The following is a 24,824-nucleotide window of genomic DNA, read 5'->3' on the forward strand; positions in this document are numbered from 1 at the left end:
AGTCAGCAATTGTGTGTTTCTGTATGTAGTGTACATCAACCTTTCAACAGCTGTACTTCACATTTTGTTTGCATTTGAAATTTCAACAGTTTCTGAAGTAAAATGTCAACATCACATTAAAATTCTGACCCAGCCCAGAATTATAAGTTTATGAATAAACTGGATAGCATGAACTGGGTAAAGTAGTTTAAATGTTTATAGGCACTTGTGGCATGTGTGTGCAGGTATAATACTGCCCTCCAGTGGCACACTGAAAGTTGCTTGGCTTGTGTGTGTGAGAACAGAACTTAGTAATATATATTTAATGGTGGTCAGGATGTGTAACTATGACCTTTGACACCACAAGAGTCTTATGTGCTGCTCAATTCTTCTTTTGCAAGTTAACTTCATTTTACTCATTCTTTTATCTCCATCTGCCTCTCACACATGCACACTTTCCTACTAACTATTATAGATGGAATAATTTCTCCTTTGGCTCCATTGTTGTTTTTCCAGCTCCATTTGTCCTGCATCACATTCCTCCTGCATTGCAAATATAACCAGTGGACTTTGTAATATTAATTCTGTAACTGAAGTATGTGCAGTTTAATGCAGTTTTCAGTTCTTTCCATTTACTGAAATCTTCTCCTCTCTATGTAAATTGGTTTGAATGTGCATTGATTTTTTAAAAAAAAAACCCTGCAGAAAACAATCCTAAAATGATCAAATGTATGTCTGCATGTAGGTAAGACTATTTGGGCCTCAGTTATACTATGAACACATGCAGTCTTGCGGGATGGTTATTTTTTAAAAAGCAACAACAACCCACACACACAAATAGTAATAATAATAATAATTTATTATTTGTACCCCGCCCATCTGGCTGGGTTTCCTCAGCCACTCTGGGCAGCTTCCAACAAAGATGAAAAATACACTAAATAGAGGGACTCTAGTGTATATTCACATCAAATTTGCCTTTTGGAGGCAATGTTTTATCAATGCACATGAATATACATGCACACTAATAAGCATAGCACAAAAAGATTTGTAAAGCATTTATCTGTGAAATCAAGATTGCTATGATTGAATCCTCGCTCCTCCCACACTAAGTTTTATCAATGTAAATATCCATACTGGTAAAGAAAGAGAGGCATGGAGAGACACAAATGAACTGAAGGAGCAGAAAGCTATGAAGAAACTATGGATTTGTTCAGTATAGCGCTAAGGAGAAAGTTCTATCAGCACAAAGATTCCTCTTTGTGCAATGAAATGTTCTCCTTCTCTTCCCTTACCCCCTGAAGCACACTTAAATATTTTCTGAACTTTCCCTCCAGTCCTTATGGGGATGGCACAGGGTGTGGGCAGAGGAGAGGGGGTAAACCCCTGCACACGATTTAGTTGAATATTGCCCCACGGCTGCCCAGTGCTTGTGATCAAATAAAAAACAGAGCAAATGAAAATTTCAAACAAAATCATAGTGTTGGAAGGGACTGTGTAATTTGTTTAGTCCAACCCCAAGCTCAACGTAATATCGGCAGTGAAGGATGCAAGCATAGCAGCCCTGAAACATGGTCATCTAATTTTTGCTGAAAAGAGCCAACTTGAGTAGAAGGGACTGCCTGCAACAGATGACCCCCACCATGTGGGGTGGGGAGCTGCAGGAATGGGAAGACACAGGTAGGGGGCTAATGGGCTTATCCCTGTTTACACCCTCACATGATGGAAATCACATTGGGGAGGGTGAGAATATGAATAAATAGGGCTCGTCACTTCCAGCAAACATCAGCTGTGAGCTCTAAGCTCAGCTGAGAGTTAGAGAAGTTCAGTGCTACTTCCAGTGCTCTCACACAAGTACAGATGCATCACAAGATAAAACAAACAAATAAATGAACCAATAAATAAATCCTCCCCACACACGAGCCCTTATTTTGACAGCAGAGTCCTTCTTAACTGAAATACTGACCTATTTTCAGTCTTCCTGCTCATAAGAGCCTTAGTTCTCCTCCCCAGAGTTCCCTGTCACCTCAAATAATTCAAGGAGTCATTATCGCTGTCATGTTATATAAGCTATAGAAACTACATCATCAAATCACCCACCATTTCACAATTATTTCAGAGGAACAGATAGGGTACTATTTGTTTATTTATTACCCGTTCTTCACCCTAAGCTCCCACTAGGGGCAACTGGTCTGGTAGGCTGGAGCTGTGGACTCACACTGCTGACACAAACTTTGTTGCATCTTACCTGGACATGGCTTGGGTTCAAGGTGGCAGTGAGGTCAAGAACCACTGGTGCACTTTCACAGCTCCAACCTCACTACCAGCCTGTCTCACCTCAGCCCTATCCAGGTAAGCCGCAGACACACAAGAGGGCAGCTCCCCCTCAACACACTGACAGCTACTGCTATTGGCTGAAAGTCAGCTGATTCAGCTCTGTGTGGGTTCATGGCTCCTGAATCAGTAGCAAAGCCACTGTGGGCATGAACCACGATACTGGAAATCAGAGCAATTGGTGATATGAGAACCCAACACCAACGTCTCATGGGGTGGGGAAGGAGTTTCAACCTTATATTGTAAAATCCATGCAGTACTATATTGTTCCACAGGAAATGCCTAGCAATATATAAAGAATAATTCCAGTAATGTGGCAGATTACAATCCTGTCCCTTCAGGAAGAATAGTGGAGAGGATACTGGAGTCCCTGTTAAAAGCTGTATTACTCTTGTCTCCCTATAAAGGCTTATGATGACAATGTGCCAGTGTTACAATACTTTATGACCACAGTGAGTCTGGGAATGCGAGAGGGAAAATATCTATATAATAATTTGTGGAATGCAATAAGCAGCCAAGTGCCAGAGGCGAGTTGGGTCAGTAGTAAATCTGGGATTCTATGTACTGCCTTCCTTTCCAATTTATGTTGGGGGAGGGTATCTGCAAGGCAGTCAATCTTCTTTCCTGATGTTCATTACCAGCATGAGGAGAAAATTACAAAGATGTGTAGTTTGTCAAGCAAGATAAAAGCAAAGCAAAGATAAAGTATAAACTGGGGGGTACTTCTGCTTGGCTGAGGTACATTGGGGGGTGTCAATACACATGGCATCTTGAGTTTATGAAACAACATATCCATTTCTACGACTGGCATGTTTATACAATAAAAGCACATTCATCACTAATTGAGTTCATTTCTGACATCTATAAGAATCACATCATAAAGGTGAGGATTTTGCCTTCATAGTGAAATCATCCCCTTTGTGGAAAATGGGTGATATGACCCTTAGGAAAACCCATGTGAATGTCATAGTGTGGGCTATGATCTCTCTCTGTCTTCTGGGAATCACACTTTTCCTGCATTGTATACTTCCCACTCATGCCTGTCCTTCTATAGCACAGATTCCGGGAAGCAGCATAAACAGACCTTCTGGTGTGACTTGCAAGCAAGCATGAGCATTAACATCTTATAGATGTCTATCATGCAGTAAGTATTGCTATGAATGAAAATGGTTATGTATTCTTCCTGAAATTTGCAGTGTTTGTTTGCCAACATTTGGGGGGTGGGACGGGGAGAAGAAGTTAAAATGCAGTCTCTTCCCTGCACGCACCACTTGTGCATAATGAAAGGAAACAGTACCTGTTGTAGGTCTTCTGCTGTTCGTTTGTCTTCCCCTGTGACATCCTTATAAGGCAAAATAAAGAGTTCTGCTGATGTGGGTAAGCCTGGCAGGATTGCCACCAAGATATGCTTACTGGAAATGCCTGTTACCTAGCATGCAGAAAGAAAGGGTGATGATATACCAGGGTAGCATCACAGCCTTGAAATTAAGAGGACTAAAATCATTCAATCAGCTAAAATACCGATAGATAGAGGGTGAGTGGAATCCAAGGTTGCACAAGCAGACTTTGGCTTGTGCAATGAGAGTTTGCTTTCCCCTCCTCACTGCTTTGGGTCCCCCCAAGCTTCCTGCAATCTTCCAAGGCAGATTTTGAGGCATGGGGTTGCATGGGGGAGTTGTTCCACTCCCTTGATCATTTTGGTTGCCCTGTTCTGAACCTATTCCAAGTCCACAATATCCTTTTTCGAGTGAGATGACGAGAATTGCCAATGACACGTGCTGTTTACAAAATAAAGAAATATTTTTTTTCTGGAATATACAATATTCCATAGATTTTTGTAATGGCATTATGATATTTGCAATTTTTTTTCAGTTCCTTTCCTAATGGTCCCTAGCATGGAATTTGCTTCTTTTACAGCCACCACACACATCTCCACTGAGCTATCTACTACCACCCCAAGGTTTCATTCCTGGTCAGTCCCCGCCAAATCAGAACCCATGAAGGTTTATGTGAAATTAAGAATCTTTTTTTGCCCCAACACACAACACTGTTCATCTATGCTTGAGCTTCTGAAATTCCCTCCCTCCAAATTTCACCCAAGAATCTGGTGGTTTGAAGTGGTTGGTCATTGTTGTTGTGGAACAAGTGGGATGACCCATGATTCCATTTGTTTCCATTTCTATATTTTATAAACAACACTGTGCAAGCACAGTTATATCTTGCTGTTGCTTTTCTTCCTGTCATTCAGTTACATTACCCCCCCCCCATTTCTGGTTAGCCACCTAATCATAAGTGCTTCTGCTCATTAAACTCTGTTTCTTTTTATTATTATTATTATTAGTCAATAGAAAACACAGTTAAATTCCTTTACAACCCCTTAACATTCCCTGCTGAGAAGTTCATCCAAGAGAAGCTAGAGAAAGTGGACTATTATGAAGGGTTCCCCCAAAAATATGTATTCACAAACACGCTTGCTCTGTTGTCACAAGCACTGTGTCAATCACATTGACTTCAGTAGAACTGCACCAGTTTCACAGGCTAGATAATTACTTCCCCAATAATATTATTTTGCACAATAGGTCCCAGTACTCCCTTGCTCTGTGTTCTGGAACACCTACTCTATAGAGAAAAGGTGGCAAAGGAATGTGCATTTCTGTTTTTGATTCCATATTGCTAAGTGAATCTAGCAGGGGTGATTAATGAACTGCATTATCAAAGCTCAGGCACAGGGCAGCCCTCAGTGACCTGGAAAGCCTTGGTGTACTGTCTGAATGCCACCACAGTTGTGGATAAAATGCTGCAATGAAGCAGTGCAAACTGAAGGGAAAATGAGCTGAAGACTGCAAGCTGGATATCTAAACTGCTTCTCTCTCTAGCTACAAATGAAACAAGATAAATTTTCACATATTTCAGTACATGGCAAAAGAGAAACATGTTGTTACAGATGCAAGAACATGTCAGAGGTGGCTTCCTCTTGGAGCCATGAGGAGCAAAACCAGAACTGTTTGTGTTTCCCAAATTCAACTAATGCTGTTTCCCAGAATAACCCTGCAAAATCACTGAAGAGTTTCTGCAAGTGGTATTATAGAGGGGTTCCTGCAGGTGAGAGCTTCCAAAGCGAGTGCTGGACAGAGGGAAAGAAATGCATCACGCAGAAGTGACAACTTATTTCTGCACTTACGTCCACCAGAGCATTCTTGATGACTCGACTGATGTCTCGTCTCCATTCAGGAATGTCTGGATTGTAGTCGTCCAGATTTGGAGAGAACGATAACCGTAGCGATTGAAATTGCTCTAGGGGAAGACGGGATGGAGAGAACACAAAGGCTATTATGAGTGAAAACTCCTGGGACGTGGCTACTGAATTTTTAAAATGTGCTTGGCTTTTTAATCAATTAGATTGATGTGCATATTGGACAACACAGCTTGATTAACATTCTGATCCTATCACTCGGCTGTGCCAGCAAATAACTGTTTAGAATTAGATCTACCAATTGTTCAATCAGAACAACATTATTTATGATGATGCACTGGTGTAGCAGGAAGGATGGAAAGGGATGGGGGCGGAGGAACCTAGAATATTATTATTATTACACTGAGGTTATAGTGAAGCTTCCCCCCCTATCTGTATATCTATCTATCTGTAAATCTGTCTACCCGTGTAACCATCTACCAGTCTGTGTAGCCATCTATTTTACAGGGAATTTAAATGGCACTTGAAAGGTTTTTGGAAAAATTCAGCTAACCACAATGTAGCCTAAAAAGAGAGAGGGAGATGCCAGGGCCATGGTAGGTGTATGAATCAGTCGTGGGATGTCTTGTCTTTGTACAGTTTTACATTATTATGTTATAGCTGTGCTTTGCCCCATTATCAGAACGGTGCATGATGTTACTTAAATCCTGTAAACCCAAACAACATCCAGGGTATCCTGAGCTGGTTCTGAAGTGATACTTCAGGTCTGCTTCTAATTAAATCAACTTTAACTTTGCTTTGACACGGAGTAAACTGTTAATGCAGGTAAGTCTGGAGCCTTATTGGCAATCAGCTCATTAAGTGTTAATGGTCCATAAACCAGGGGACTGGAACCTGCATTCCATCAGGCAGAGCCCTCATTTGCATTAATTGCTTTGATTCCCTCCTCCCTTTCTGTATCTCCCCAAAATGCCGGCATCTTACATAGCAATTAGGGTGTTTGTCTTTTGAAAGGATACAAATGAAACACTCCAAAACATCCCTCAAAATAAGAGAGGCTGCATGGCAATTATTTTAAAGTGCTAAACAGCAGGGGAACCGAGACTGGGGATTTAGGAGAAGTGTTATACTGAGCTCAGCATTTGAAACACAAGAATTGGGTATTCTATGCAAGTTAGTTTTGCAGGAGCTCTGAGCATTACATTTACATTTTACAACTTGGATTTTTTTTCACCAAAACAACCTTGGGAACATCAAATGGGGGAAATGCAAATGGTAAGTGCATTTTGGCAGAAAGTATTTTTTAGTTTGCACATGAGGGAAAATATATGGAAATCTTTAAGCCCCACCCCCTACCCCTAATACCCCAACAACATCTCTTATCCATGCTACTCTTTAGGCTTCTGCAATTTGGCAAAGGTGTTGAGTGCTGTTCCACTAAAGTGAGAGTCCAACTCTATTGTGTCAGTTCACACTCTATTTTGCACACTGCATAGTATGTGTCTCTTTCCAACCAGATTTATGTCCAGTGTGTTGAGACACTAAGTATGGTAAGTGTAGGCATAGGAGCACAGGTGCAATGAACGTTAGGGTGGCATTAGGCTTCAGCACTTGAACTGAGCATGTGCTGCCACTACAGATACAGAACAACAGAGGTTTGGGAGATGTGTTTCCCAGATGTGTTTTGATGTGGGCGTGAGTGCAAAAAATAAAATAAAATAAAATTATATGCAGTCCTGAACTTCACGGATGTTCTTTAATTTGGGTCCTATGCAGAACTCCACAAAATGTAAGAGCATCAAACCTTCGCAGCTGCCCTTCTTGACAACTTGATCTTACAGATACAATTCCCCTTGAAAGCTGTTATCTTGTCTGTGTCCTTAGTTCCTTCTTCTCTGAGTAACGTGTGTGGGGTGTGTGTAGGACAACCGCTGCAGTAGTCTGAGAAATGAATCAATAACAATGAACAAGATAGGGCTCACCATACACTGCAATCATCTTGGTGTCTTGCAGAATGGCATTTCCTGCAGAAACCTGCACTGTGATAGTGTTCATCCCTTCGGTGGAGAATGTAAATGCAATGCTCCCTTCCAGGGTGATCAGTGGCTGCAAAGGTAAAAGAAGAAAGCAGGGAAGGTACTTAATGCTCTGGCTTGCCTTATTTTCAGTTGCATAGAGAGTCTGGCCAACGACCCTTCTCTTAAACCTGCTGCTGAAAATACACTTGGATTAAGGATGCCCAGGATTGTTGGCCTGAAGAAGGGAACCATGGAGATATTGAGCAACAAAATAAATAAATAGCCACACCCACCCAAACACCAGGATTCCTAGAAGCTCCAATTTGAGGAAGGATAAGTGGAACATCGATTGGCAATCTTATCCATTTGAACACCCTCAACACAATCCAGACCACAGGGTACAGCAAGAAGAAAACAGATGAGCTGGAAATAAGACTTTGTAGATTAACTCAGGTGACTCAAGACAGTCAGCATACAGGTGGACAAATGCCTCCCAAAATAACCAGCCAATTCTCATATTTCAAAATATGAGAAGGAAACTCTTCCACTGAACCATTTTAGATATCAGTGGTTATGACGGGGACAGATTTTGGTATTGTTGCTGATCTTGAGAAAAATAACCCTTAACACTGCAGCCCCTAACACATGCATGAAGTTATTTTACATGAGGATCCTTTTATTACCTATCCTCACAGTAACATAGAGACAAAGATAATGTGTATTTCCATCTTATCAAAGGGCAGTACAGGTCAAGATTATCACTGGATGTGAATGGATATAAAAATAAGAGTTAATGAAGCCTCTGCAAAAGTGCGTAAGAACAATCAGTTCAGCTGGTGGCAAAAGTGCTGCAGATTTCTGGCTTTCAATCAGGGACAAATAATTCAAGGTTTATGCAATAAGATCCTGGATACAAGCATGAGGAATATATCCTTGCAGGTGGCATGAACAAAGAGAAAAATATAAGGGAATGTAAAAGTTGGAACAGAAAAGAGGGAGAAGACCTGAAGGAGCGTCTCCACCCCCCATCATTCTGCCTGGACACTGAGGTCCAGTGCTGAGGGCCTTCTGGCAGTTCCTTCACTGCGAGAAGCCAAGTTACAGGGAACACACAAGGAAAGAAACCAGGCAAAGGGCCTTCTCAGTAGTGGCACCCACCCTGTGGAATGCCCTCCCACCAGATGTCAAAGAGAAAAACAACTACCAGACTTTTAGAAGACATCTGAAGGCAGCCCTGTTTAGGGAAGCTTTTAATGATTGACGGACTATTGTATTTTAATATTATGTTGGAAGCCGCCCAGAGTAGCTGGGGAAACCCAGCCAGATGGGTGGAGTATAAATAATAAATTGTTGTTGTTGTTACATTATTTCAAGGGAAAAAATAAACAAATAGCAAAAGCAAAAAAGACACAAATGGATTACCCTTTCATATGTCACCCTAAAATGTAATGGGAAACCTTTTGCAGCCTTAGGGCTGCATTCTGCAGTGGGGGTCCCAAGGGCCATAAAGAAAGACCAGAAAGCTCCCAAGCCTGAGCTTACCCATCTTTGCTCAAAGTATTAACAATTCATCTTACATCTTAAATCATATTCTGTAAGTGAATTCATTAGAATGGTGCATTATGTTTTCCACCTACCAACTGAGAACTTCCATGGTTCCCCACAACAATGTCCTTGCTACATCAACTACCCCACTTATACAACCGAAGTCCTTTGGCTCACGAGATACTGTATTGGCCACCAAGTATTAGAGCTTGACACAATACAAACTACTTTGCTTTTGTGATACTATTGTGCTAGCGGCAGCCACTAATAAAACGTGTAACTTAGTTGCATTAATGCAGGGGATTCTGTAGCAGCTACTGTCCTCTTAATACTTGAGTTTCCTTTACTCTCTCTTTCATCTTAGAGACCTACTCCTGGTTTCTGCACCATTTCCACTCCATGTTTAAGCACCGCTACCCAGCTGTTGCCATTGCAATAGTATCCAAAATAAAGCAGCACAATGGCCACTCCGTAGCACCACCAAGATGTGACAGTTCCCAATCCCACTGGTAACAGCTTGTATCAGATACCTCATTTGAGCCTATATATCTTGCCTTGCAGCAGAGACAAAGCATCAGATACGCAGTATCAAGCAAGGGAACTGGAACTAGCAGGCAGTTTCATAGACTGGCCTAATTTCACAAAGGCCGCCGCAGGGAATTTTATGCAGTGCAAGTCTCCCTCTTGTCACCACGACTTATTTATTAGTATTTATTAAGTATATTTTGTAGCTCGCCCTTCATTGGGTGAACCCAGGGTAGGTTAAATAGTCCGACAAATAAGAGCAGGCAAAAAGGCGGCAGACTTAAAATTTACAGCCATTTATGTGGCAAGAGGTGTAGTATATAAAGGAAACTGAGATAAGGGAAACACACTGCATATCTGTGTTACACCTGAACTGACCCCCTGGATATATGAAAAATTCTTCAGTCATGCTAGCAGTTGCCACCACCCTAAAGAGCCAGGACTAAACTTTTGGGAGGTTAGTTGAATGTCGCTGCCCCACCGCCCTGTCAACCACCTCCTGCTAGTGTGAGCTCTCCTAACTTCCTATTGAAATTCAAAGTAGCCTTAGATGAGCCTAGCAACACAATTTATCAGGCACCGATTAAAGATTTTTCTCCCTCCAGTGAACAAATGAGGGTGGGTAGTGGGTTATTTTGGCATACTGTTTTATGCTAACTACTGTCCGTAGGCAGGGAAATGTACTACATGTCATTTCACTTCTCTTGGAATGTGGTAATGAGGCATTCTTGCAGCTTAGCAGCACAAATGAGGACTTCGTATAGGCTTAGCATTATGAAAAGAGAAGGAGTTGGGACTCTCGGCAAACATTCCTTTTTACTAGTGCTACAGAGCACAACACACTGTAAAACACGGTTTCAAACCCTGGAGCAGTGCAGAGACATCATCAGCTGAACTCAGAACTTTATCTCTGAAGTCCGGGTTTGTAACATGAGTTAAAAAAAAAAAAAAGCTTGCATTTTACATAAGGAAAGGAAAAAAGCCCCAAATCTTGGAATCTTTGATAATCTGTCACTCTGCAGTTTTCTCAGTTTGATCTCTTCAGCCGTGTCCAATGGGGGATTAGTGATTTGCATAAGATGCAAATTAGGCCTAAACAGAGACAGTTAAGCAAGTTTTTAAAAAAAAGCTGATTTGCAACATAAAAGTGCTGAGAGTTGCTCTCTGTGATTTGCAGGGCCCTGTAAGCTGTTCCCTGAGAGAAATCACAAGCCCCGTGATAATGTTATTATGTCACAATTTAACAATTAATTTATCTCCATGAAATACAAACCTCAGTGTTATTTCCAAACCACCAGATATAAGTCAGTGTTCCAACTTGACTGGGCCACAGGACTGCCGTGGCATTAACTTCTTTGTTCTTTGTTGTCACAAAGGGCAACGATAAATGGACATGTTCCAAAGGACCTGGAAACAAGAGAGAATGGAGAAAAGTGTAGATGAGTCTAGCTTTATGCATTAACACTCTATACTTGTCTTTGACCCCACCCTTGGTTTCAATAAGGGCTGCAGACTACTACCTACAAATTCTTATTTCAACACCGGTTGCAATCCTATGTGAACTTATTTGAGAGGAAGCCCCAGTGGGACTAATTGCTGAGGAAACAAATATAAGATTCAGTTATAAGGCTTCCACAGCCTCCATATTCTTTCTTCACTGACTCTGGGAAGCCATGGCCAGTCACAGCTTCCTAGTGCATGTTCTTTTAGTATACATAGAAGATAATTATACACAATGCTGTAGAGATGGGATTCACACTCTAACCCAGAAGTAACTTTCATGCAGAAATGTTGCCATATGTAGAACAACCCTGCTCGGTATAGCTATCCTTAAGGTGAGCTGAAGAATGCTGATGGAGTTTGACCTTGTCAGGCCATGCTATTTTTCCCCCACCACATTTACCAGATTACAGGTGCATATCAGGTTTTGTGGATGCTGTAGCACAGTCTATGATTAGGTTGGGAATGCTAAAGCAGCTTGCAGTGTTATGCTTTCTGATTATCAATCTCAAACACAAGCCCACACCCAAAGGAGTGCAGTTCTCCAGATTTTGTGAGTGTTCTTTTCTCAATAACACATTGCATGGGCAATTTATAGGATTAAAAGTGGCTAATTAGGATGAAAAGGACATTATCTGATGTCAGCAGCAAATAAAAACTTTCCTTTCTACACATAGGTTGCTCTCACTATGACAGTCCAAAGCATATTAGCAAAACAAGTACTATTTTACAGAGGACCCCGAATTTCACCACATCCTGTTATAGTGTCCTGGTAAGCAGGGCTTTAAAACCCCTTAGAATCAGACCATGCATGGGTGCTACCCACCAGAGAGACAATTCTTGCCAAGATGAAGCATTGGTCTGAGCCAGTGGCGTAGCGTGGGGGGTGCAGGGGGGGCCGGCCGCACCGGGCGCAACATCTGGAGGTTAGGGTTAGGGGGCGCAAATCCACGGGTTAGGGGGCGCAAATCCACTGGTTAGGGGGCGCAAATTACTTGCCTTACCCCGGGTGCTGACAACCCACGCTACGCCACTGGTCTGAGCACCCAATAACTGAATATGAGAGCTGTAACTTTTGTTGCACTGTGACAAATAGACCATCTTTTCACTCAAACCTAAGTGCTTCAGCAAGTAATAGTCTGCTTGTTTTAAAACATATACCTGCAAACAATCCAATGTGCAACATGGACTCAAGCCCCCAAACTCCAAATGCAGCTTAGGCAAACTATCACCGTACATTTATCTGGTGTTCTGAATGATCAGAAACACAAGATATGTGTACTGACATGATTGCTTATTGAATTGTTTAGATCTGGATAATTAAATTTAATTATTTGATTCTAATTATAAACCAACTGTATCTGGGAGAAGTGGCACTATGACAATTCTGGATAAAGATTTCAGAGGAGCAACTTGCAAATGGTAAAGATAATGAGCAAAATCTTTGCTATGCAGAAGCCAACCAAACAAATATAGATGGCCATATCCTCAGGAGACATTAAGTGGTAATTGGCTGAGTTAATACAGGGGTGTTGCTTTTTCTTGGGAATATATTGCATTAACGGGGGGCGGGGGCCCCTTACAGATTGATAGGAAGAGTGTTGTAGGTCAACAGCAGAAATATCTATTTCTAGCAAGGATCCGTTCCAAAGTATTTCATAACTTCTTCACAAATCTAGTCTCCTTTTTTTATGCAAAGACAATTTGCAAAATATCAGGGAAAGAATAGATTTATACTTGGCCCTACTGCCCTCTGTCTCTCATTTGGAACAATTTATTTTGAAGATAAAGAGAAGGAGGAAAGGAAAGAAATGCAACAATACCCAGAGAAAACAAGTTTTCCCACCAAGTATAACAAGGTAAGAGTCTTCTCCCCACATAGGTTATATTTTGAGTGGTGGAATGGTATCATAGCTGTTGTTTTCCTGCAAGCATTCTCAAGGTTGAGGCTTATTACCACATCCCTTTATTTCTATTACAAAATATCCATACACAATACGGACGAAGGTGTAGCACCCTACAGCACAATTAAGAGAAAGGCTGTAGCTCAGTGGTGGAGCACTTATTTCCTTCTAAGATTCCTTACACGCCTTTCACCATAAGGTCACAGGGAAGGTTATAATAATAAAAAATACAAATTAAAAAATCAAATTAAAACAAGTAAACATGCAGAACCAATCCAAATGAGATGGAACATTTTGGATGCAGAAAATCCCAGGTTCAAACCCTGGCATCTCTAGGTAGGACTGGGAATACCCCAGCCTGAAACCCAGGAAAGTCACCAGCAGTCATTGTAGAGACAATGCTGAGCTATATGGGCTGATGGTGGGACTCAGTAGTAGGTAGCTTCCTACGCTCCCAATGAAATTTGATTTCTTTCCATTATTGTTATTCAATCTACATCTTACCGAGGAACCCAGTGTGGATTTTTTTTATACCTCTTGACTTTTGTTCATGTCAGGACTTATCTGGACATGGCACTGAGATCCCACCAAAACTACACCTTTGCATAGCTTCAAGAGAAAAGGTCTCTGTTGGTACTGGTGGGAATGATGGACAGCTGCTGCTTTATCCTATCTTTAGAAATGCGACTACTTGTAGGTGTTCACACAATACAATGAGGAGGAAATGACCACAAGCTACCTATGACTAGGGATGGAAGGATCTGTCAATTTAGGTTCTCTCTTAATTACTCATTTTTTTCCAGTCTTAAATCAGTTCTCCACATTTCTTAAGCAATTTCATGGAAATTCTTCAACCTTTCAGAGTGAATTTCTCCTGATACCTTTTGCATGCAGTTTTGATTAAAGCACACATTTTTGCAAGCAATTGCTTCTAATATAATGCATATTAGCATGTTATTTTCATGTATGTATTCATTTTACACATATTTCCTCCTAATAGATGCATTTTTGTGAGCAATGCTTGGCTGCATTAGGCGCATTGCAACATTTAGACAAGTGCAAATTTTAAAAGATGCTTGTGTTTTTGTTCACATACTGGGTTTTTTTTAAAAAAATACACAAATTTGATAGATTTGGCTTCAGATGCAAACTGAAATGAATTTCTCCCCCATCCCTACCCATTACTACTCTCTTTTAACTATCTAGGTTCTGCTTACTAGCATTATACATGAAAATTCATGGCAGTAGAGTTGGGAGATGGGGATCAGTTCTGTCTTCTGAACTTTTAGGAGCTGAACAAAATGAAGCAGAAACAATATATTGGTGTCACTTCCTATCTTTATTAGAAACCTTTTTATTAAAGCTCTAATGTGCAAAATGGCAACATCTGTTAAGAATGTTGGATATTTAGGGTTGTATTTCCAACTACAGTAAGTCATACTCACGCATCAAAATCAATGGACTTTAGTTCATCATGTCCATTGATTTCAATATGTCTGCCCTGAGTGTTACTTAACTGGATTCAGGTCTCCTCACCTAACTGGTGTAATCAGCTCTAAACTATTATACAAGCCTGCTTAATGTTTGATTATATTAATTTTATTGTACATGCATGGAATGTTTCTTGGAAGTGGCAGTAGATGTAGATTGTTTGTTACACACATTTTCACTTAAGAAGAGGGGTGGGGATGCTCCACATGTGAGGCCAAGTTTCCTGCAATAAGTGCACATAATGGAAAATGGATATCTGAACTGGAAATTTGAAAAGTTGTTCACCAGATGTAATATGTGTTATGCCAGATAGATACAATATTGGCCTAACCAGGAGACCTCTTTCATTACATGCAGTCAGAGCAATCTGTGTTTGTGCAATGGAATCAAATATTTATTAAGCTATTATTAATTAATTATCCAAACTTGGCCTTGAGTACTCTGGTTAACATCCAGTATTTTGGTTTCATCCAATGTAATAGGCTGAACAAACTCAGCCATTTAGTTCTAATTGAAGCAGGCACATTCTGACTATTACAGAATCATAGAAAAATAGAGTTGGGAGGGACAACGAGGGTCATCTAGTCTAACCCTCAGCAATGCAGGAATCTCAACACATTGCCCCACCCAGCTTGAAACCCTACCAGACCATGCTTAGCTTTGCAAATGTGCTAGTAGTTTTATTGCTGCCCCGTTAGGAACAGTTCACAAAAGTGACTTATGAAGAATCATGAGTAGAACATAGATTCTACTTTGAGAGCTGAGCAGCTTTGTGTGTGTGTGTGTTTTAAATCACCAAAGCGGGTAATTATGATTAACTTCTGAAATCAGTGTGTTAGAAAACAAAAAAAATGCAGCTTTGAAAATGCAGCTATGGAACAGCAGGTGGTGCTGTACTCCTATCTACACGATATTGAGAGCAATAAAAATACACATTACTTTTTCTTGCAGAGTTGGACAACCTTTTATGATCTTGGGGTCAATTGTTATTTAAAACTTTTCAAGCCATCCTAAAAATATAGGGTTTGCCTCCACAAGGACCATTCATGTTCATGGAATTGGTATATCCTGTTTTCCTCACTCTGTGTATGAGGCATTAGTGTGCTCCCCCCCCCATAAAGTGAGCAAACTAGGGACATGCTAGCTAGCCCTGTCATTCCCAGCATGTCACTGTCACTGGTCCTACAACCATCCAGGCTATGGAGGCAAACGTCTCTAGTGTGTGTGTTCTCGTGCATCTGTTGGTTCAAGTCCCAAGTGCAGCTCTTTTGGGCAGAGGGGAAACTGTAGCTCCATGGTAGAGCTTTGCATATAGAGGAATTGATATGCCTTGCATGTAGAAGATCTCACATCAGGTTGCAGGTGATGGGAGAGATCTCCATCTGAGATCTCTGCCTTGAAATACTTACCAGGCAGAGGGCCTTCTCAGTGGTGGCACCCTCCCATCAGATGTCAAGGAAATAAACAACTATCTGACATCCGAAGGCAGCCCTGTTTAGGGAAGCTTTTAATGTTTGATGTTTTATTCTGTTTTTAATCTGTTGGGAGCTGCCTAGAGTGGCTGGGGAAACCCAGCCGGATGAGCGGGGAATAAATAAATTAATAACAATAATAATATTACTACAAAGACCCAGTATAAGGCAGCTTCCTATGTGCTCTAATGTCTATGAGCAACGGTTATAAATAGAAGCACCAATCCATTTTGGTTCTCTCTGTTTCTCATTTTTCTAGTCTTAAATTCATTTCTCCTCATTTTGCAGGCAATTTGTGTGGTTTAAAATAATGAGAAGAATCCTCATGAAAATCCACCAGCTTTTTAGTGTGAATTTCTGCTCACAGATGGCAGACACAGTTTCATATACAATTTTGATTAATGGATACATTGTTGCAAGTAATTTTCACTAATATAATACATGTTTATGTTAGTTTCACTAATGGCTTCACATTTATGCAGATTTTTCTGTAATATATGCATTTTTGTAAACATTGCTAGGCTCGAGAACTGCATCACAGAATTGTGATAAGTGCAAATTTTGAAGGATGGCTGTGTTTCAGTTCTCACAGTGGGAATTGGATAGATTTCAAATGCAAACTAAATCAAATTTCTTCTGCATTCTTGTTATGGTTTTACAGAAAGTCTCTCTACATTTACAATGCTCCTCGTTTGTTTATTTAGTAGATTCTTCTGGACTAATTTTGTATTAGAACACCAGCTTGCAACTATTCGTTTATTTTATTTGTTATAATCCTTTGTTTTCATGATATTTTTAAAAAACATATATGTTTAGCATTCTAACCATAAGTATAAAGTTTAAAACCAGAGAGACACTGCCCTTTCTTGACCTTTAAAGCATATGCAACTGATCATGTGAATCAGCTTTCATGAGCACTAGGGACAGACTAGCCCTCTCTACCCTATAACTCAGGGGTCTGCAACCTTTAAGACAAAAAGAGCCACTTGGACCCGTTTCCGAAGAAAAAACAACAACTGGGAGCCGCAAAACCATTGCGACATTTAAAACAAATATATCTCCGGAGCCACGATCTGACAGCGGGCGGGAAGGTGACGTCGGGACGGTGTGTGACTAACACACGCACCGCCCCCATGCGACGTCACAGCCAGTACAGTGCCCGCCACAGTGAGGAGTGTCGGGGCACACAATGCGCCTCCTCCCCTCACTAGTATCTGCCCCGGAGCCGCAGCAAAGATGTAAAAGAGCCACATGCGGCTCCGGAGCCGCGGGTTGCAGACCCCTGCTATAACTGAATATCACCATTCTCTGTACCTGCTTGCCTTAGACTGCTGGGAGCCACAATTACTCAGTCTGCTGAGTAATTTGATTCTAGAAACACTGAGGAAAATATGAAAAGCTATGCCGCTTGTGATCCTGCTGAGAGCCTCAGTAACTTTTTTGCATTCTATTCTAATGCTGTACACTGTGTTGATCAAATTATGTGGTGGGGAAACCCATTCCCAGAGAGGAATGACCCAGACAACGACTTTTCCTTTGTAGCTTGTGGCCTGCATAGGCAAATAGCTGCTCCATCAAGTGGCCTCATTAGCTTGCAAACAAAGTAGTGCACAGTGAAGATGGGCCCCTGCGGAATCATCTTCTGTCAAATTGTAGCAGATTGCATGGCCCTGTGTTATCAGAGACCCCCCCCCCCCAGCCTCTCTGGAGATATTACCAGCACTCAAGTGTGTTTGCAGTGACCTTTACAAACAAAGAAGGCCTGGCCTCCCCACCCCGCTGGCATTTTCATAAAGATGGGAAGAGATAAGAGGCTAAGAAGGCAATTTCATTTCTTTCATATTGATTTTGGTTATTTTGGTTGCTGGTATTTAAATATTGATCTTAATCATTTCTGTATCCTTGTTTAGCTTTTGTGGCATAATGCTGAGAACTGCTTTATATAAATAAATACAAACTCACATATAAATAAATAAATAATTTGTTTAAGTAAAGATTGGCCAACAGAACTTTGTAAATTTTGTATCAAGGTTCAATGGGCTGCTTGCTCTTTATATAAAATCTTACCTTTTGCATTTAAAAACAGTGCTTTTTTGGGGGGGACGCAGGGATACGCACACCCCTAAACATTTTGTGAATCTTCGTACTTTTGTCCATTTACTGTATTTATTTCCCCCGATTTGAACTATAAAATGGTGGCTTTCTTGCGTCAAAATGAGAGTACCCCAAACATATTTTAAGAAAGAAAGAAAAAAGCACTGCATATATCAGCTTAGGTATTTTCAACAGCTTCAAACTAAAGCTTTGTATTATGTTATAGTTCTTTCATGGGCCAGTATAAACAAAGGCCTGTTTGCACACTCTGTAAATCCCATCCTCTGAGAGCAAACTGACTATGTGAACAGGGCAGGGGCAGCAACTCCCCAAAATCAGGGCCCAGCGTGGAGCTGAGCATGCTGTGGCTTCAGTGGCTCCTCCTCCTCCTGCCATGGAGGGGAAGGGGGGGAGAAGCCCCCAGCCAGTGGCAGTGGCAGGAGGAGGAGGGCGATGAGGAGCCACTGGCCACTGAATCCATGTTGCCACCATGTTCTTGGCTCCTTCAACATCCTGATGTAAATTGAGGGTGGCATTTGCTCAACTTCCTGCCCTCCCCATTTCCCTCACAAGTTGGCACCTCTGCAGCAAGGCTTCCCTGTGCTCACTAGAATACAGCCCAAAGGGACTTTGTTGCCTAGGGCAATTCCCACTTATCAAAAGTCTTGTTGCACCTTTCAGCCGCTAAGCCAATTCCTTCTTTTACCTTTCCCATTCCTTTTTCCTTTCTAAGGCTGCAATCTTCTACACACTAATAATAAAGAAGTACCACTGAACTGGGTGGGACCTGCTTTCAAGTAGACCAGGGGTTGCCCACCTTTTTAGGCTAGTGGGCAGCTTTTGAATTTTGAGAGAGTGCTGGGGGGTTAGCCGTCACAAAATGGCTGCCATGGAGGTGCCATGGCAAAACACAAAATGGCTGTCATGGGGAGAGTGACTGAAAACAAAATGGAAGAGATAACTACTCCTGACAACCGTGTGCTTATCATGGAAAGTCGGCTATGTCCTGCAGGTCCTGATTATGGACAGCACTCACACTGGTGCCTCTCATTTTGCCTCTTTCCAGTGTCTAGAACATTGCTCTCTCTGCCCCCAATCTAACCTCATTATTTCATCTTCCTCCCAAGCTTCCACTATTGTTCCATCAAACTCTATTTCCTATCAGCCCCTAACCTTACTATTCCTCCCCACCCTTCAGCCAGTCAACTTCTCCACACACATCCACCTCCGCCAGACCCTACCTTTGCTCCTTCTCCCTCCCCTACTCTCTGTGTGGGTCTGTCTGCATGCATCAACTGCTCCTCAGTGTTAAGAAGAAGAGAAGAGTTCAGATTTGATATCCTGCTTTATCACCATCTGAAGGAGTCTCAAAGTGGCTAACAATCTCCTTTCCCTTCCTCCCCCACAACAAACACTCTGTGAGGTGAGTGAGGCTGAGAGACTTCAGAGAAGTGTGACTAGCCCAAGGTCACCCAGCAGCTGCATGTGGAGGAGCAGGGAAGCGAACCCGGTTCACCAGATTACGAGTCCACTGCTGTTAACCACTACACTACACTGGCTCTCAAGTGTGACCTGTCTACTGTGATCTTAGCTTTGGCTCCACTTGATGTTACATACCCTTTCCTTCACCCACCAGTCCCAGAGGACAGCAACCCCCACTGTTTGGTGCCAGGCCTGAAGCAGGCTATAAATACATTAATAAACAAATCTTTCCAATTTTTCATGAGGAATCAAAATTGAGAAAGCACAGCACAAAGTGGTTGCCATCTCTCCTCCTGCTATACTAAAGAATCATACTAGGTCTGGGGCACTGTGGAAGAGGCAAAATGGCGGTCATGCTGCTAACACAGTTGCTATTGCCAGTTCTTGCAGCAGCAACAAAAAACAAATGGCAATCTGAGGAACGTTGTGCTACTGACAACTGTGAGCCCCAGCCTGGATAAAAAGGTGGAGAATTTTCATCCTCCTTGGAGAAATTCAGTGAAATTATGTCTTCGGTTACTTTACTCATGGATAGGGTGGGGAATTTTGAGAGGCCATTTCCTCACAGTATTAAGATGTCCTGCTGAATTTTTTTGGTACCCATTTCTCTTTCACTTCCATCTTCCCAAAGAATAAATGTTAATATAAAAGTGAACTACTCCTCCTCTTAGCAGGTTTCATAGTACAAACGTATAAGAAAGAAAGAAAGAAAGAAAGAAAGAAAGAAAGAAAGAAAGAAAGAAAGAATCTTTAAAATATTTCATATACCAATGTAATAACATACAATTTACATGCAAGTACATGACAGCACTGTCTGCCCCCAGGCTGTTTTCCACCTGCGCTGTTACTCGGAAAATCCCCACATTCTGGTAGACGTGCTTGATCCCATCTTCTGTTGAGCTGAGATTGGCGTACGACACAGCACTGCCGTCTCCAAAATCCACACGGATTATTGATCTTTGAATGTCACCCTAAATTAGAGAGGTAGGGAGGATAATTAGTATAAAATAGATATGGAATCCAGGGCAATTTGAATATTTGCCATCTTGAAAGGTATTCAGGCGTACAAGTAAGAATCTACATTTATAGGGATCAGTCAAAATCTTACGTCTGGTTCAGCAAAAATTAGTTGGGGGGGCATTTTGACAAAACCACTGAGGCAAAACTAAAGGAGAAGAATGAAATTGTTTTGGGGTAGGCAAAGTTATTCTGGGGAGGGGGCTTCTTGTCTTCTTTCTGTTTAAGAGCCCCTGCCAAAATCAGTGAATTAGAACACAAAAGTAGAAACTGCCAGTCCTGACACAATTGTTCTCTGCTCCCCAAAACATTTCAGGGGTTCACAACATGAGTCAAATTATGACTCCCAAAATTGCTGCTCCCAATTTTCCGCCTGCGAATGGGATAGCAGATTGGAGGCAGCTGTTTTGGCACACCGCTATAATTGAGTTTTGGTGAATCACAGAAACAATTAATGCTACTCTGCCTAAAATTCCTAGTGGATTGCAGTATCTGGATGACATTCTGCAATGCAGTCATATCTCAAGAATGGATCTCAGAATCAGTGGCGTAGCGTGGGTTGTCAGCACCCGGGGCAAGGCAAGTAATTTGCGCCCCCTAACCCTAACCCCCAGATGTTGCGCCCGGTGTGGCCGGGCCCCCCTGCACCCCCCACGCTACGCCACTGCTCAGAATGACAGGACTGCTTGAATCTGGTCCAAATTGTGTATGCCACAAAAGTCAGAACCCTAAAGATGCAAAATCCCATTTAGGAATTTTACAACAAAGTGACTGGGTGTACATATATGTTAATGTATATGTGTGTATATCTGTGAGAGAAATGTTTGTTCATAATGCCATTTTAAATAATGGAAAACCATTATTACATCCCAACTTAATCTCATGTGGCATAAACCCATACGTGTTTAATTTGGAAGTTAAGTCCCACTGTGTTCAATTGTGCTTATTCCAAGGTAAGTGTGCACAGGCTTGCTGTCTATGTCCCTCACACCCTTCAAGAAAACACCTGGCATCAACTCCAGACAAGCAAGAACTTTTCTTGCACTGCTGATATCAGCAGTGAAAAAGAAAGTCCGCTTCTGCATACATGCATACATACATACATACATACATACATACATACCCCTAAACATTTTGTAAATCTTTGTACTTTTGTCCATTTACTGTATTTAGTTTTCCTGATTTGAACTATAAAATGGTGATTTTCTTAAGTCAAAATGAGAGTCCCCCTAAACATTTTTTTTTTTAGAAAAAAAGCACTGGATGTAGGCATCACAGGGTTCACTGAAACTTACTCCCAGCACAAAGTGTACATGGTTATAGCAGCCTTGGCATAATATAAAAAGGACTTAGAAAAAGATACTGAGTCGCTTCTAATATGTCTTCTTCTTTTTAATCCCTTTTAATAAATTTTGGTGGGCCAAAGAATATGCTGAGTCTACAGCTGTCCGAGGAGCAGAAAATCACTTTGGAGCTCAGCAGGACGTGGACTTCTGATTCACATCATGGCTTCCTGCTGAGAAAGGTGCCTCCTTCCAGTCTAATTAGAGGAGACCTACAGCTGCCACTCTTCCAGTGCCTCTTTCACAAGATGAATTTCCTTGCTTTTTCCAGTTCATTCCTGTTAAAATTATTTAATCCTTTGAACTGAAAATGCCTCCCACCTGTCCCTGAACTAAATACACAACCTGTAGTTCAGGATTTAACACATTTCTAAAAGGCCATGTTTCAAAAGCTGGCATTTAAGAATTTCAGTATTTCAGGGCAAGCAGCTTTTATACAATAGTGTGACCAGCAGGACAGATATTTTCTGTGCCAACGAAGAAAAACAAGAAGAGGGGCAAAAAGAGACACCCAAAACTTAACATTTCTAAGTGTGTTGAAAGTTGACTTCATAGTTCCACAGCATAGGGGACAGGTTGTTGTTCAGTGGTATAGCGCTTGATTTACATACAAGAGAGGTTCCAGGTTCAATACCTGCTGTTTCCAGATAGTGGGACAGAGTCCTGCTTGAAACCCTTGGCAACCAGCTAAGAGTCAAATCATATGGAACTAGATGAAACAATAGTCTGACTTGGTATAACGTACTTTCCTAGGTTCCTGTGTTGCTTCCCACAGGTCTTTCCCCCCTGCATCCCATAAATTGGTCAGAACATCTTTCACAGTATTATATACATAGGAAGTGCATTTCTGCATGATGTGCTTATACCACAGTCCAAACATAAAGCATAAGTCCAAATGGCTTGAGAACACTTCTGTAATCAGGTGTTTGACTAAATCACAGTGTAGGGTGTCCAGGAAATTACAGTGTAGGGTGTAGAAAGCTGCACAAGAGCAACTCAGTAAATATAGAATATCGCTAGGTATGTGTAACTGACACCCATAATGAGGATTTCTACAGTACATGAAATTACAAAAGACTGATCTGTATCTGTCATTCCCCCCCCCCTTCATTCATCACAGTGACAAATGTAGTGCTAGACTGAATAGTTTTGTGACTCTGCTGAGCTCAGATAATAAGGTAGGCAGTAAAGGGAACACATTTCTCCCACAGGTTTTACATCAATGCATCAAAGCTGTGATTCTAAGTGTATCTTAATCATTTCTTCCCCAAAGTCTCTTTAAGATGGTCCTCTATGGCATCCAATAGTGCTCAAACATTCTCCGAGTACCTGAATATTTATCAAATATTCTCCAAATAATTTATACTGAAAAGCACATGCTTTGTGTGCAAAAAGCCCCAAGTTCATCCCTCGGCATCTTCTGCCTGGTGGAAATACTGCTGTCTGAAACCCTGGATTGCTGCAGTGCAAGTAATCCAGAGAGGGGCAAGTTGAAGGGGGGCTTTTCATGGAGTGGGCACAATCTGATGTTCTTGCTGTTGTGGCTGCACTGCACCAAGCTCCCTGCTGCTTTGCCCTCTCTCTCTCTCAGTAACCAGCATTACGAAGCATTGGGAAGCCAGGTCAGCAACACAGTCCTGCCTGTACTGTTCTGCTACCTGCTGCTGCTTGTATCCGTGCATATTTCTTTTTAAAAAAATGATCTGTTTCTGAATTGTTCTGTGCTCTCTCTATGAGAGAGCTGCTTCAACAAGCACAGCATCCAGATCAAGGGAAGTAATAAAGGTAAAGGACCCCTGACAGTTAAGTCCAGTAGCAGACGACTCTGGGATTGCAGCACTCATCTCACTTTACAGGCCGAGGGAGTCGGCGTTTGTCCTCAGACAGTTTTTCCGGGTCATGTGGCCAGCTTGACTAAGCCGCTTCTGGTGCAACGGAACACCGAAACCAGAGCAGTGCACGGAAATGCTGTTTACCTTCCCGCTGGAGCAGTACCTATTTATCTACTTGCACTTTTGTGTGTGTGTGCTTTCGAACTGCTAGGTTGGCAGCAGTTGGGACTGAGCAACAGGAGCTCACCCCATCGTGGGGATTCAAACTGCTGACCTTCTGATCGGCAAGCCCAAGATGCTTAGTGGTTTAGACCACAGTGCCACCCGCGTCCCTTAAGGGATGTAATAGTCCCACTCTATTCTGCCATAGTCAGACCTCACCTGGAATAGTGTGTCCCATTCTGAAAACCACAATTTAAGAAGGATATTGACAAACTAGAATGTGTGCAGAGAAGGGAGACAAAAACGATCAAGGGTCCTGAAATAAAGCCTTATGAGGAATGGTTGAAGAAGTTGTGTATGTTTGGCCTCGAAAAAGAGGAGACTGAGAGGAGCCATGATAGCTATCTTCAAGTATCTAAGGGTTGTCACATGGAAGATGGAGTCAGCTTGTTTTCTTGTGCTCCAGAGGGTAGGACCCGAACCAATGACGTCAAGTTACAAGAAAGGAGATTCCAACTAAACATCAGGAAAAACTTTATGATAGTAAGAGCTACTTGACAGTAGACTGGACTCCCTTGGGAGGTGGTGGACTATCCTTCATTGGAAGTATTTAAGCAGAGGTTGAACGGCCATCTGTCTTGGATGCTTTAGTTGAGATTCCTGTATTGCAGAGTTGGACTAGATGACCCTGGGGTTCATTTTATCTCTCCAATTCTGTGATTCTATGATTCTAAGCAGTTTCCAACCCTTCCATCAACTCAACGTGATTGGAGTGCGCCGAGGAAATAATTCTCTATGATTAAAAGCTAGCCCCATCCATCAGAATAAGAGATCCTCTCCCCCAACTCTCCATCACCTTCCCTCTTGAGCTCTGCGGGGCTTCCTTAGTTGGGTCCAAACAGAGTCACTTGAAAATGAAGTGATACACCTCAAGGC

At 41.8% G+C, this 24,824-nt stretch overlaps 1 protein-coding gene across 7 annotated transcripts in view; it reads right to left on the reverse strand.

Annotated features, from left to right (window-relative positions):
• The window catches only part of SORCS1 (sortilin related VPS10 domain containing receptor 1), a 384,134-nt gene that overhangs the window by 24,380 nt on the left and 334,930 nt on the right, over nucleotides 1-24,824 (reverse strand). For all 7 annotated transcript variants that reach the window (XM_082225237.1, XM_082225235.1, XM_082225232.1 and 4 more), the window contains exons 19-23: nucleotides 20,319-20,505; nucleotides 10,865-10,998; nucleotides 7,486-7,609; nucleotides 5,492-5,604; nucleotides 3,608-3,739 (exon numbers count right to left, since the gene is read on the reverse strand). In XM_082225237.1, coding sequence (XP_082081363.1) covers nucleotides 3,608-3,739; nucleotides 5,492-5,604; nucleotides 7,486-7,609; nucleotides 10,865-10,998; nucleotides 20,319-20,505 — 690 coding nt within the window. The remainder of the gene's footprint in view (nucleotides 1-3,607; nucleotides 3,740-5,491; nucleotides 5,605-7,485; nucleotides 7,610-10,864; nucleotides 10,999-20,318; nucleotides 20,506-24,824) is intronic.

This window comes from Podarcis vaucheri (genome assembly GCF_965113315.1).
Source record: "Podarcis vaucheri genome assembly, chromosome: 5".
Lineage (NCBI taxonomy): Eukaryota > Metazoa > Chordata > Lepidosauria > Squamata > Lacertidae > Podarcis > Podarcis vaucheri.